General features: G+C 33.8%; 1 protein-coding gene across 9 annotated transcripts; it reads right to left on the reverse strand.

Moving 5' to 3' along the window:
- Positions 1 to 901: 901 nt before the first annotated feature.
- Positions 902 to 12,565, reverse strand: LOC141678633 (uncharacterized). 9 transcript variants are annotated; one of them, XR_012557828.1, is made up of 10 exons: positions 12,287 to 12,564; positions 12,032 to 12,083; positions 11,103 to 11,176; positions 10,555 to 10,656; positions 8,121 to 8,261; positions 4,867 to 4,918; positions 3,397 to 3,470; positions 2,375 to 2,464; positions 1,620 to 1,689; positions 902 to 1,420 (listed from the first exon to the last, which is right to left on the reverse strand). XR_012557828.1 is itself a non-coding variant. In XM_074484983.1 (10 exons), the coding sequence occupies exons 1-9, from the start codon at positions 12,412 to 12,414 to the stop codon at positions 1,640 to 1,642; spliced, it is 768 nt and encodes a 255-aa protein (XP_074341084.1). In that variant the 5' UTR covers positions 12,415 to 12,565; the 3' UTR covers positions 902 to 1,420; positions 1,620 to 1,639. The 9 variants fall into 9 exon arrangements, 6 of the variants coding, with proteins under 6 accessions (XP_074341084.1, XP_074341083.1, XP_074341082.1 ...); XR_012557827.1 differs by having other exon boundaries at positions 902 to 1,436; XR_012557826.1 differs by having other exon boundaries at positions 902 to 1,507.
- Between the last annotated feature and the right edge of the window lie 2,155 nt (positions 12,566 to 14,720).

A 14,720-nucleotide genomic window follows, 5' to 3' on the forward strand; every position in this document is an offset into this window, starting at 1 on the left:
AGAAAAATTCCTGGAAATTAAGATAATTCATGAATAAAAGGAAAATTCATTGTAAATGTGTAGGTCGCTCCACACTTTACGCGAAAACGAAACCCTGTAAGGGAATAAGCAGACTTAACTTCTGCGAAACCTAATCAATGTTTCTCAAAAGTTGGGGGGCAAATGATAGGGATAAATAAATTATGATAGTATAATTAAATATTGCAAGGTGTGGGCTGCTAGGCCCGATAAAAAGATATATGATACTCAGACCAGAAAGGTTAAACCTGATGGACCAGATCAGGCCTGATGGAATAAAGAAGGCCCAAAAGCCCTGATTATTAATTAATTTCGTAATTAATTAATAACGGAAAAATCAGCTATTGAGAAGAGTCCCGATAAGGATATAAATCCTTATAGATTAGCCTCAAGGCCACCTAAAAGGATAAGGAATCAGTTTCCTACTATCTAGGACTCCAAAGTCCATTCTAATTATGAGACTTGCCCACCAAGTCTCCTATACCAAGTCCAATTCAAGGACTCCCAACATCTATATAAGGGGTCTCACCCCACAAATCAGAACTACGTTTTTTGGCTTGGTTCTCTAATTCACAGAGATACGTAGGCATCTCGTAAAGGCAGAATTAAGCTACGAAACACGAGAGCAGCCATTAAAGACCTTGAGCTCCCGAATCTTAGTAATAAATACAGCAAATAATAAGCTTAGTTTTTTATCCATAACAGTGGTGATCCTAAAATAAGTGTACCAGAAGCAATAGAAAAACGTTGATGCGTTGAGCTGTGAAACAATCCCCGACCCATCCCCATTAGGCCCCCAAATCCGTCTTTAAAAAATGATTGTCCTGTCCTCAACCGAATGCATGGTCAGAAACTTTAACATTTTTACGTGCCATAGTTCCTCTAGTATAAATGTCCGCATCGTATACATAAATATAGGTACATTGATCTATTGCACAAAAGGTTTGCAGTGTGTCACACAACTGGCTGGTGCAGGATAAGTTACAGAACGACGATGACTTTTCTGAATCAATCAATGGAGTGGATTGTTTCATGCATTTTGAACCTTGTTTGCATTGTGTCCAGATTAAGCCAGCGCCCGTGATAATTAGTGCACTTTAATGTACCGGGGGAGTGCCAATTCCGACTTGCGTTACATATTCTAGTCCAGTTATGGTTAGGTGAACTTGAGATGAAATTGTGTACCTTCCAATAACATAGCATCAATTTTCTCCCTTCTCTGCTTCTCTTGCTTCAGTGCATGTCGTATGCACTCAAATTTGGTGAGTTTTTTGCCCGAATCAACGTGTTGGAGAGCGACTCTGAATCCAGGTTTTGGAGTTGAATAGTGCAGAGTAATTTTTTGATGAGGAACATGGCTTTGTTGATCCGCTACCTCACAATGGAGGATGAGGATGTATTTCTGTTGATGCATAGCCCTGCTGGCCGACTTTATTAGGAGTTTCAATAAATATAATACTGAGAAACATGTTACATTTCACAATATGTTCTGCAAACGTAAATTTAAACACATTTAATGAGACTATACAATACAACTAACTATTTTTCTCTGACATTCCAATCAATATTGTGCTACAATTGCTTAAGAGTAACATCACAACCTGTTGAGAAAGAAATGATATTACACCCTTGTGTTGGAGTCTTGATGTATTATTTCCTCATACATGTTTTCTGCCCTACCATAAACAAAAAAAGATACAGATTTATGATTTTGTTCGAAATATTGAACTTACATATCCCCATACTAGTGTCAGATCTAATGAATCAAGTATCAAAATTCTTGCTATCTGCAAGCAGAATAAAAGTATATCCATCAACAAGTTAGAACTGCGTACAACAAAAGATCACATTGTGCATGAAAAATACACAATGCATTGCCAGAAACTTTTTTCGCAGTTTAAAGCAAAGTCATTTGGAAGTTACATCAAACTTTATTTATAGTTTGGCACTAAATTGATCCCCTTTTTTTAAGCAAATGCTCAGAAACAAAATGTTACCTAACATGAACAGCTAAAGCAGACAAAAATCACTTCATGGCATTCCTGTTATATCTTAGAACATGGTCCTATTTTTATTCTTTAATATTTTCTTATAGCAGATTTTTATTTATATTTTTAACTTGTCCATAGGGCAATTAGAGCAGAAATTTTCACAAACATTTGATAGCAAAGTGAATCTACAACACGACAAACGCGAGGGGCAAAAATCCAATCAAGTCATAAGAACATGACTTTGTTTTCTCAACATGGATTAATTCTATCCAACTTACAGTAATAAGTTAAAGTGCAAATACATACTACATACATGCATTCCATATAAATAACAGAAGCAATTTTAGTAGGAGCTCTAGACTTGCCTGTTGCTGCTCTTAAAAAGAACTAAAGATATTGGATCTTCTGATCCAAGATAGAAAAGTTCTCGGGCTATGTACACACATGTAGTTATGCTGTGAAAGTTACAAAATTAAAAAACTTAATTAAATTCAGAAAGGTGATGTTTATTCAGATATCTAGCAATAAGTAAATGGAAAGATGTAAGTTTAGCATATATAATGTTGAAACTTTAGTAAGGGAATTTTGCAATCGGAAGAAAATTTTAATGTTGAAAATCTTTTAGTCCATTAATAATTGGCTAATTGCTAGGTTAGGGAGAATCGAATGAAATGGAAATTTTGAACAAAAATATAAGGAGATAGTAAAGAGAGTTATAATAAATGAGGAAGCGCAGAGTTTATATGATGAGATTTGTGAAGCAAAATGAGGACAGAGAATGTAGCATTTTTCTCTCAAACTGGTAGGTTTGAGCTCTAGATCTAGAGGAATAAATACTATAAACATTTACCTAATCTCACTCCATTTCCTCCAACTTCTATTGCCCCCTAATTAAACACAACATTTTCGGGATGTTTTAGGAATGATTTTAGTCTCTGATTTGTGATAAGAGATTCAAGGGTAAGCCTGATATGAAAAATGATTTTCCCCGGTCACAGTGAAGTTGTTTGGAGCTTCCAGCTTTACCTGGACTGTCTAGCTTTAACGGGTACGAAGTTGTGGAATTATGTTTTGGACTAGTATGTTTTGGTTCTTTTTTAAATGGAACTATGATGTGACTGACACCAAAGATAGAAGGTAATTAAGAACTCGCAAGGAAGCACAATGTTCATTCCCTTTTGAACTATATAAAGATTTCCATTCTCATGATATTCAATGGTTCAACCTACCTATTTCTTAAATGGAATTTACCCGCTCGATTAGATACTTGGATCGAATAGAATTAAAACAATAGTGTGAGGAGAAGATGGTCTTATTCTTAAATATATTTCTAGATATCAAGGAGAGCAGAATTAAGTAACATATAAAATCAAGACAGAATACTTGCCTGCCAAAGCATACAAGTAGAACAATCCAAAATATTGCACTTGTCCAACTTGTTTCTTTGTATACAACCCAAACCTGTAAATGGCATTAAAAAGGATGCACCGAACAAATCCTTATAAAAAATTATTTAGATACTTGAAGAAATCCTCTATATGCGAAAATAATATATAATGGGAATGTACAGCTCTCTTTGAAGCTTTTGTGCTACACCTAAGAAGGGTAGGACAATCAAATTTCCAAAACTAATCCTCATGACTAGTTCCAAGCAATCAAATCCACTGCATGCATATCAAAATGAAAGCTATTGCATATCAAAATGAACCCTAATTAGAAAACATGATACATCATAGGACCAGGCATGGAAGCTGCAGCTATTTTTTGAAGGAGGGACAGTTTTGGATGATATGTGCACCAATGAGAATGTGCATTATAATTGTTCATAGATGCATCTTTTTTTATAGTTTTTATTAAGGGATGCACTTCTTGATCATCCAATTAACTTCTTCTTTTTTCATTTTTTTTAAAAGTCTTTACAATGTGAACATGTATCTTATTTTTCTTATTTCATCATTAACTTAAACGGCATAAGTTGATGGTACTTTCAGATTACAAAATACAATTATCATATTATTCTTTAGCTTTTCATTATGTCATTATTTCAAAGGTTAACAATTACCTAAATCAATGAATTATTCGATCATCAGTCGTCATTCTCCATCAGTTCACAACCTCAATTAGTTCTTACCCTCAACCAGGAAATCAGTTTAAATTCGCCGTTTAGGTTCTTGAACCTTAACGACCACCACATAAAATACTGAAAGTCGTAAACACGAATATTTTGACGAGTTTTTTGAAGGATATAAAAGGTCAGATCCCTACAAAGATTTCTGCGAAGTCCTCACTTTGATTTAAATTGGCACGCAAAGCATGGTTGTCACTAATATCTATCCCTACTTTGTTCAACCTCACCTCGGTCACACAATCCTAAGCTCCAAATGTGATGAAACCCTCGTCATTCACATCTTTAAAAATGAAGAAGAAGAAGAAGAAAATTATATGCAATCTTCCACCTCGATACTGCCCTACTTGTTGCCCTGCTTGTGCTTAACAGCAAACCAACTCTTTCTACAATGCACATTGATATATATATTCGGATTTAACTAACCAGTCAAAACACTTTCTCCCAGACACTAGACTCAATCTTGACAAGAATCGAAAGATTTAATAATCTATTTTTGACTCTATAGAGACTGATTATAACATTGTTACGGTTCTGTTCGACTATATATCAAATTTTAGGATGGTCTATTCCTAATAAGTATTATATGGCTACCTACAATTTATCCAATTTCCAATCATCCTTAAAATGTGGACACATAAAGCTTTTTATATAAGATGGCCAAGTTTAAATTGGATAATCTTGTAGTCACATACACCAATACAGGTTTGATATTTTTAAGTTATAACTTACCGATAGAACTGCAACATTGATGTAGAAATCGGTAAGTGTTGCAGTCATCCACCTGAAAACAAAAAAGCTTCTTAAAGTGACATAAAAGCGGTTTGCCAGCATATAAATCTCATTGTGGAAGGCACAGAGCAAACCAGCAAGTTATTAGCATAAATAATCATTTTTTGATCCCCTGTGAGGACATGTTCTCAATTAACTTTATTAGCTCTATATAACTTCATTAGCTCTATATCTAAATGTTTGAGTCAAAGCTCCAGTCCTTGGTGGTATATTTAAAATAGTGTACAGCGGAATTCCGGTTTTAAATGTTTTCAGGCACCACTTTTGGTACACGAATGTTAAAACATGGAACATATTGCATGCTAGGAACAGGGCAGACACATGCTTGTGACTTTATCTGATTTGCAATATGAACATTACATTTGCCATTTCTTTAAGTGTACGTGGACTAACAAAAATCTATAAGGTTTTTTTTTTTATTTCCCACCTTCCTGTTTGGTACTTGTATTATAAAGGTCAACGCTCTTTCTGGAATATGTCAATTATTGACTATGTTTACAACAGGACATTGCTAATTTAGTAATCTCTATGTTCACAGAGAATTCAGTCAAATAGCTTCAAATTATAATTCTCAGTAAACTTGGGTACATATATGGAGAATCTACCTTCAGGGCTCTTTGATTACAAGATGGCTAGAGTTTCAGACAAACCAAAAGAAAAACTCAAATTCCACTGTTGGAAGCCAACAAGCCATATAAATCGGTCATATAGATACTAATTTCTGATATGAAACTACGAGCTTTGCCTTTCTAGGTACATATATCTTCACATACTGGAAAGTAAAAATGACCATAAACAATTGATGTACAAAGAGGTTTTAAGTTGTGGAGCATTAATTACTTAACCCCCTTTTAACCGTATCTATCCATCTTGGGACCACTTCCTATTAACTGTTTTTAACCCTGTTCTGTGTCCTGATACATTCACCTAACGTTCACTGACGACTTCCGTTCATTGGAAGACTCAAGATAAGAAGGTTAACTCGCTCAACATCGGCTCCCGAAAGTTCACTTCTCTAAGAATTTCATTGAACACCTCAAATTCTAACAATTTTAATAAACTGGAAATTTATTCTTTTAATGCAAAACCTTCTCTAAGGTCATCTCAAACCATTCATCGATCACCCGTAAAGTTTCATATTTAAATAAAATTTCCACCTAGGTGAAACTTTGACTTAAACTTAGGTGATTGACACGTTTTGTCGGTAATCGCACTGCTCGCACAAAACCTTAATTTCTCATTATTCGTTAACGAAATGACACGAAATCTTCGTGTGAGTAAAATGGACACTTTTTGCTACCCAACGACAGTCTTCACTGTCAAAAACAAGGTTTCGAATTGTCCTCAAAATTCATCCAGAACAGTGGCCATTTAGTAAATTGTGTCGTCGTGTAGCTTTTATTAAAACGTTGATATCCTTCTAATCTGTCAATGCGATTTAAGCGCTGTTTTGCGTCAGCAATCTACGTTTCGTCTAGAATCTAACTAAGGTTTCTTTATGGCGAAGACAGAGGTTCAACATCTCCGAATAAACTGCCCAAAACAGTGGACAATTCGGCGGTCTTTCAGCGTAGATAACGATCGCTACATTCGTTCATTCGATCCGTTCAAACCAACCAATCAATTCAAGCTCACAGTCCACCTTATACTCCCTCCACTCTATCAAATCCTCCAACCAAGTCAAAACATGATCCATAACCATTATAAACTATAAACGTAAATTATTGAAAAAGATTCGGTTTAGAATTTATACTTTTTCTAGCTTTCCTAATAATGATCAAGCCTTGAAACAGGATAAAAAACCCTCAACCAAGTTTAATACACCTACTTGAATTCCGTGGAAATTGTTATGTACTAAACTAATGACTCCACATTATATACTGAACTAAAGTCTCCACATGTCTCGATGTGGAACTGGGGTATCATATCAATGATCTTTGTTAGCTTTATATTTAAAAGTTTGAGTCAAAGCTTAGGTGATTTAAAATTGTGTAGGTAGAACTTCAGGTTTTAAGCGTTTTCAGACACAACGTTTGGTACACGAATGTTAAAGCATTGAACATATTTAAGAATCTAGACAGAGTTAAGTACCTATAGGTTTTCTTAATAAGAATTTGCTTCAGCAGTTAATATAATGCATAGCAAGATATTTTCTACTTGAGTAGAAATTATTTCACTTTTTAGAATGCACATAATATCTTTAAATAAATGAATTAATACTCGTAAAAAATGAAGAGAGGGAAACTAAAGAATTTGGGAAGGATGCATGGCTGCTTAAGTTTTGAAACTAAGTTCTTTATGAATGGAACTGAAATGTAATATGCAAGTTTCTGAGACAATTACAAGGATTTAGTCCTAGTGGATAGATCGTTACTACTGATAATAAGAGAACTTTCATTAAAGTAACTTGTAAAGTTTCCATTTACCGTATAATCTTGCTAGGAATACCAAAAAAGTACACCCTTATTTAATATGAACTACTAAATTCCCAAATGTGCATGGACAAGAAAGCAGTCTGTATCATAATGTACAACCACACAGGCAGGAACCAAGCAAGAAGAGACAATCCTTGGAAAAGCAAAAGCCGTTGAGGTAGAGTTGTGACCAGTTATGAGGTTCAGGTTGTTAAAGAGCAGTAGGAAATTCGTACTTAATATCTGGGAATTAAGTAGAGTAGTCCTCAGTCAATAAGAACGATATAGTTTTTTTTACAACTTGAGAGATAATATAAGTCAACTATCTCATAATGGGTGTTACAAAACCATGTTGCAAAGTCAAAATTTCTAGGCAATGTGCTGGTCAGGATTTAGGAATGTAACTGATAAGATCTATGAACCCAAAATTGATTGCCTGTTGAAAGATTCAGAACTATAGGTGTATGCTTGGGAACAAAGTGAATTTACTAGGTAGAGTAATCCTTGTGAGTCAGACCAATCTTAGAGACTTCATTCATTACACGTGTTGCAAATAATAGCATCAGCCTAAACTATAACTTCAACTCAATTTGATACTAATGCTGGAAATAATGTTTTTTAGTGAAAAACTAATTAACCAGAGAGGGTCACATAATAATCAAGCAAACCTTGAATATACCATCAATATTCAGGTGGAAGAAATTGCTATGAAACATGAAGCGCGCTAGATTTATTTTCCTCTTCAAACACAGAAAGTAACATGGACAAAAAAAAACTTACGGTGTAAAGAGCTCCTTACGAAATGGAGAACCATCAGTGAAAAGAGTATATAGTAAAGTTCCCAGCATTACACAACCCAGTAAGCTAAAGAGAACTCTGGCACTTACAACAGAGAACATACTCTTTTTTCCCACTTCATTCCTGAATAAAAATTCCCAATAAGATGTTATGTAGAAAAAGGATGATAATACAAGCTTCATGAGCATGTCCAATGCAATGCTATAAGTGATTCTATATCTATAATATAACACCAAAAATAAATACAGAACTTCAATGAAATGATAAATATGGATGCAAAATAGCAAAATGCTATACTCGGTGCTAAATTTAGCACTAGGTAAATGTATTTTTACCACTGTATTTTGACCTGCTCTAGAAGGGAGGCCGAGTTGATGGTAGGCATTATCAACTCACAAATGTTACCAATTCATTCAATCAACCTTCTTCATTTAATTTCTTTCAAAATAAAAATGACAAGAGGCATATAGCATGATGTGCTAAAATGGATTTCATGAGAACTCCCAAATGCAGTAACAAATAGCTAGAAGATGCAACTCATAGTTGGGAAATTTCCCCGTAAAATTTCCATAAAATTTCCACTAGAAAAGAAGCACTTCTGCCATAGAAGAAAAAATATTTTTTGATTCAAATAAGCCTTATAGCCTTAGTTCTTCAATTTTTCTCTGTTTCTCTTTTCTTAGGGTAATTCCAAGTCAAGAATCAAACTACTGTGGGCAAGATGACTCAATTATAAAGTAGAAAACAAGTAAACAACTAAACATGGAACTCTGATCAGATCAAGCAAAGATGTTTATCATATGACACGGAAAACTTAAAATTTTAATATCTTCGGTATTTTATACCATCTAGTTCCTTGTAACCTGAAAAAATCCGACTCAAAGCATTATGCAACTACGCGTTTATTTTAATAACCATGTATATTTGTTAACTACAACATCTGGACCAGTTCACTATTTATGTCATCAGTCTACCAAGTGACTTATCCACTTTGTTCACAATTATCTTAAAAATCAGTCACAACAGCGGCATCAAATTTCTCAAAAAGTGGATGTTGTGTGGTTATAATTTAGTCCAAAATCCGGTTTATGCAGGATATCTTATTCATAATGAAAAAGAGACCTGGCTGATATATAATTATAAAATGCCTATGGCAACCCCCTAAAGCCTAGAGGTCCAAAAAGAAAATAAATTAGGCAAAGGGAAATAAGCAGGCACTAAAACTTATTAGTTAAGAACAATACAATGTGAATATAATTTCCAACATTAATTTTTTACTGGCTTATACTGGTATCGTGTATTTTATTATCATATTTAGTTAGAGTCACTTAATCATGAATCTCTGTTTGTTAGCTATTATTAAGCTTGCTAGCATCTACTGCCTTGAAACACCTCCCCGAAGGCGAATTAATTCCCAGTACTATGACTTCAATTGTTAAGCTATTGATTTTTTCCCAATTCCATCTCCCTCTTCTCTTTATTCCTAAACTTTATTGCTCGATGGCCATATGGTTCTAGGAGATTTAAGAGCATCTTGTCAGGAAAAATAACTCAGCAGCTCTAACAGAGTTTCCAAATAAGTACATAGCATGTGTCACTGAATACGTATCTAAATTCTCCTCTTTCTGAGTATTGGCAAACAAGCAACACCTGCATTACATTCTGGGCAATGTACAAATTTAATGAACATATATTCTTCTTCTTCCTTGCCAATTATTTGACGAAATGTTATTGATTTCCAATATCTATGTAAAATATATATCTTCGATCGAGTCGAACTTTTCATACTCAGTCTTAGATTTTGCTGATACAAAGTACATAAGATTCGAGCTTTCGAGCCGAGCCCAATCTTATCAAATTTTGTCGAGTTTAGTTTCAAGCGTATAATTTATCTCTTGGTATAACTCGAGCTTGACACTACTACAACTAACTTGATATAAATTTGACTTGGTCTGATCAAGTCTGAGTTGTTCCGGTATCAGGATCAACCCTGATCCCAGCTCACTAGTTCGGTATTCAAGTCCAAATTAGTTATACAATAATATAACAAACTTTAACATAAAGTACATATAATAAAAATCTGTTTAAAATAATACGTGGTTACAAGTTTTATATTCTATTTAATCAACAAAATCCTCAGCAATTTAAAAAAAAAATGATCAAGACCGTTCCATGATATATTCTTCAAACAATGCAGACATCAAAAATAATATTCACTTTAAGAGAGAGATCGGGGTGAAAGGGGATGATCCGTTACTCACAAAATCATTAAAAGCTTAGTTCTCCGAAAACCAACTACCAGAAAATTCTAAAATTTCAGTACTGTTATTTCAAATGTTAAAAGGTTGTTACCCAGTCAATAGACACACAAGATCTCTCAGAGAAACAATATCTCCAACAAGTTTTGTAAACTCACTTTGTCTTATCATTCAACAGAAGAAAGTAGACGGGGTCTCGTAAAGAATCCTGAGGTGATAACTTGAATAACTGAAGAACAATGTAGCCGCATGTTGTAATGCTGTAAATGAAGAACAAACAAATGATAGCAACATTATATATGTGAGCTGTTACGTAAATAATCAAAATCATTGAACCAACATCAACAAAGGTGTCTTGTAAACCAGTTTAGGTGAACTTATTGTAATCCAAGTGGTATTTTTATCTTAGTTCTTCTCATAATATTTAAAGAACTCCTAATATATGAATCAAATTCGCAGCAACAAATATCACATCGCGGCTTTTTCACAGTGAAACCAATTAATTGTGCATCCATTTACAAACTTGTGAATTATTGATCCTTTACCAATCTTTGGTTGCAAAATTGTTTTCCTTGAGGACCAAAATATATATACCGGCCCAAACACCTTTGAAGAACCCGTTAGTTGTCGGATGTCACAGATATTCTTTTTTTCTACCATAAAAGCATAATAGACAGAATAAAATAAGAATAGAAATGAAGCTTACCTCCCAAAACATACCAGTAGAACTAACCATAGTATTCCACTAAACCAATTTCCTTCTTTGTAAAGAACCCAAACCTGCGAGAGGCATGCAAGAGGGTGTACAAATAATTATAATGGGTAACTTTTGGTAATGGCTAATACTAAGTTGTGAGGCAGATGACTTTACATGTCTACACTTTATACATTTGGAAATTGGAGTTTTTATTTCTACTTTTTACCCTCCATATTTTCTAGTAGCGGGGGTGGTAATTTTCCCTTGACATCATTTTTGTAGTAGATATATCTCGAGCATGTCAAGTACATATATATAATAGCTTAAAAATATATGATAGAACATAAAAAAAACATGTCAATGAGAAAATCCAAAACAGAAACTCAATGCAGTGTTAAATTCAAGTTTATAGTTTAGTTAAACGTAGGTAGTTACTACTCTAACTAGTCAAAATGCATTTGTGGATCTGTAATAGGATAAGAGATTGTTTTACTATTATAATCCTACCTAAGAAGCTGAAAAACTTGGTTTTGGTTGTTGATAGCATAGTGAAAGCTAGTGAGGTAGACTACAATTTACAATTTACGATTTAGCAATGTAGCCACTTGTTTACAATGCTAGGAGATGTACACAAAAGAGTGCGTGATGATAGGATTACGGTAATATGCTCCCTATGGAAAAAGGTACGCAAAGAGCCGTTTAAAATTTAAATAATCGAAAAACAACTACAAATGGTGATCGGAGTAGAAGGACAAGGGAAAAAATGAGTAGTAAATACTAAATACTAAAATCTAAGGGGCCGCTAGAAATGTGGCAATACTACTTAAAGAAGATAAGTGTGGATAGTGAAGATACTTGTAAAATAAGTGAAAGAGCAACGAAAAAGAATATAATTAAAATCAGACATATATGTGAAATAATCGATCAAACAAACGTACTTCTATAGCTAAAATATTGATGTAAAAATCGATCAAAGTCGCAGCCATCCATCTGCAACAATAACAACACAACATTTATCACATGATCAAACCAACAATTCCTAAAAAAAGAAAAATTGATCACAGCTAATATAATTAAGTAGTCAACTAAGTTTTTCGTCCAAACACATAACTGTAACAGAGAGAGAGAGAGAGGGAGAGGGAGGGAGGGAGAGAGAGAGAGGGGGGGGGGATATCGAGAGAGAGAGAGAATACGGGGTGAGGAGGTCTTTGCGAAAAGGGAGGCCATCAATGGAGATGGTGTAAATGAGAGTGGCCACCATAACGCAACCCAATGCAGAGAATAATGATTTTAAAAATATTGCTAACACGGAGTTTGCCATAGCTGACTATTGCTATTGATCCTTCTCTACCAACGAGTTTTACGAGTAAATATATGCCGCTACGCTACTAACTAAATACGAGTATATGTTTGTACGTATTGAGAGATTGGCGCGTCTCCACGTCGTTACTCTTTCCATTTTGGTTCTATCCGTTACGTTTTCTTTTCACTTTTCTTTCCTCATCTTTACCCTTCTTTTCATTTGACAGAGGTTATTATGCTTTCAATTTTCAAATTCCATTTTAAAGCCTTTTAAAGAAACATTTTAAATTTAACTAAACGGAAAGAAAAAAAACCCGCGCACGTTTTTTTTATTTGAGAATGTAAATTATTTTTTTATTTATATGTTATAATTTTAAAAAGTAAAAGAATGGTAAAACAAATATACATTATAATTTATAAGTATTTTTTTGGATTATCTACCATATAAATATGTAATACTAGTATTTAATTAGAGTAGTGTCACATTAACAGATACCGAATTGGATATCGAAATTTCGTCTTAAACGATATAACAATGACTTGAAATTTTGAAATATTTTTATCGCTCAAATTTATGTGAGTGCAGAAGTTCATTATTATTATTAATTAATTTGTACTCAATCAAACCACGACACGACATCTCAATTCAATTTGAATATCAATTTGGTACGTCTATAATTATTCATTTTATTATAATGAGAATAAAGTTCAAGTTAAAAATAAGCTGCAGTTACCAATCCTCCAAATAATCCCTTATGTTAATACCAGAATTAGTTAGAGGGCTGCAGATTAGTATATATATCATATATATATCATGTACATTTCATTTTCAAGTTGATCTATAATGTAAATATTATAATCTCTCCGTCCCACTCAATTCTTTACATTGCGGGATTAGAACTCGGCACACAATTTAATATTCTTATAAATGTAGTTGCATATTTTTTTTTTAATTTTTTTCTTCTAAATAAAAACATAATGTTCAAATTTTTATAAAAAAAGGTTTTAAAAATGAATTTCAGAATTATATTTATAGTTGTCTTAAAATTCGTGTCAAGCATGTAAAAAAATGTAAACAAATGAGGGGGTAGAGGTAGTAGTTTACTTCTTATTCACCTTCAATACAACATTTATCACTAATGTTATTCCCAGTGGACTAACAATGAGATTTACAGAAGGGGGGTTGAATGTAAATCTCAAAACTTTTTCAAGTTTTGAGCAGTTTGTAAGGCTAAGTGTTTGAGTGATCAAATGTGTGTGAATTGCTTGGAGCTGATGCAGACAGATATATATTCAAACACAAATGTAATGAACACAAAGAACTTAAAAACTTTTCTGGTGGATTTGTTGTTCCACCAGAGATGTGTTATTTCAGAAAATATGTGATTCAAAATTAAATCACAGCTGCTTCCTAGTACAAACTAGATGATTTTCTCTCTTGATATTTCTAAACAGCTCAGGGAAAATTCACATCTAATTACTAGCTACTACTTGGTTTATATATCACCAAGTTTACAAGTGAAGACAAAGATAAAGTACAATAAGAAATTAGTTCTCCACTTGTTTCTATTCCATTTTTATCCAGTGTAATATGGAATTATCTGTTGACTTTCCATTTTGAACCAGACTAAAAACGGCTGCTTTTTCTGCTGTTCCTGAAATAGGCTACCACATTCCAGTTATCTCTGTCAATCCATGTGCCTCTGTCAGCTTTGTTAACTGTCACTATCAACTGCTATGAGACTGAGCATCCGTTGAAGCTTTCATCCGTTGATGGCTTTATCCGTTGATGCTCTAGCAGTTGAAGCTTTATCCGTTGAAGCACTTATCCGTTGATGGATATTATCCGTTGAAGCATTAGAGACATCCGTTGAAGCTTTGTTTCTTATCCGTTGAAGGTCTTCAATATCCGTTGACACTTCTTCACTTATACAAAATTACAAGGCATGAAATATTTACAATTAGCCCTCCTATTTGTACATCCATTAGTAGTCAACATGACTGATTATTTCCTAACAACATCTAAGAATTATAGCTTGAAACCAGAGAGTGAAATGTGCTACAATACCAAACTTATTGCTAAGTAAGGCTACTCCTTCAACGGATAGCCAAGATGGTCTTATCCGTTGAGGCTACAAACACTAGATTTCTACTTAAGTGTTTTGCTTAACTTATCATCAAACTAATATACATATTCCTAACAATCTCCCCCTATTTATGTCTACTAGAACTGTAGGCATAAATTTGGGTTTAGCTTGATGATAACAAAACACTTATCAAATATATAAACTGTAACAAAGCAGAAATTCAAAAGTGCTACAAAAG

The sequence above is a fragment of the Apium graveolens genome, chromosome 8 (assembly GCF_009905375.1).
Source record: "Apium graveolens cultivar Ventura chromosome 8, ASM990537v1, whole genome shotgun sequence".
Lineage (NCBI taxonomy): Eukaryota > Viridiplantae > Streptophyta > Magnoliopsida > Apiales > Apiaceae > Apium > Apium graveolens.

What these genes read in the sequence shown, in the direction of transcription:
- LOC141678633 (XM_074484983.1), bottom strand. Translation starts at nt 12,414, where the DNA reads ATGGCAAACTCCGTGTTAGCAATATTTTTAAAATCATTATTCTCTGCA. An exon ending in CTGTTGAATGATAAGACAAA is followed by an intron (nt 8,262 to 10,554) that starts GTGAGTTTACAA and finishes ATTTTTATTCAG; the next exon opens with GAATGAAGTGGGAAAAAAGA. An exon ending in CGTAAGGAGCTCTTTACACC is followed by an intron (nt 4,919 to 8,120) that starts GTAAGTTTTTTT and finishes TTTTGTTTTCAG; the next exon opens with GTGGATGACTGCAACACTTA.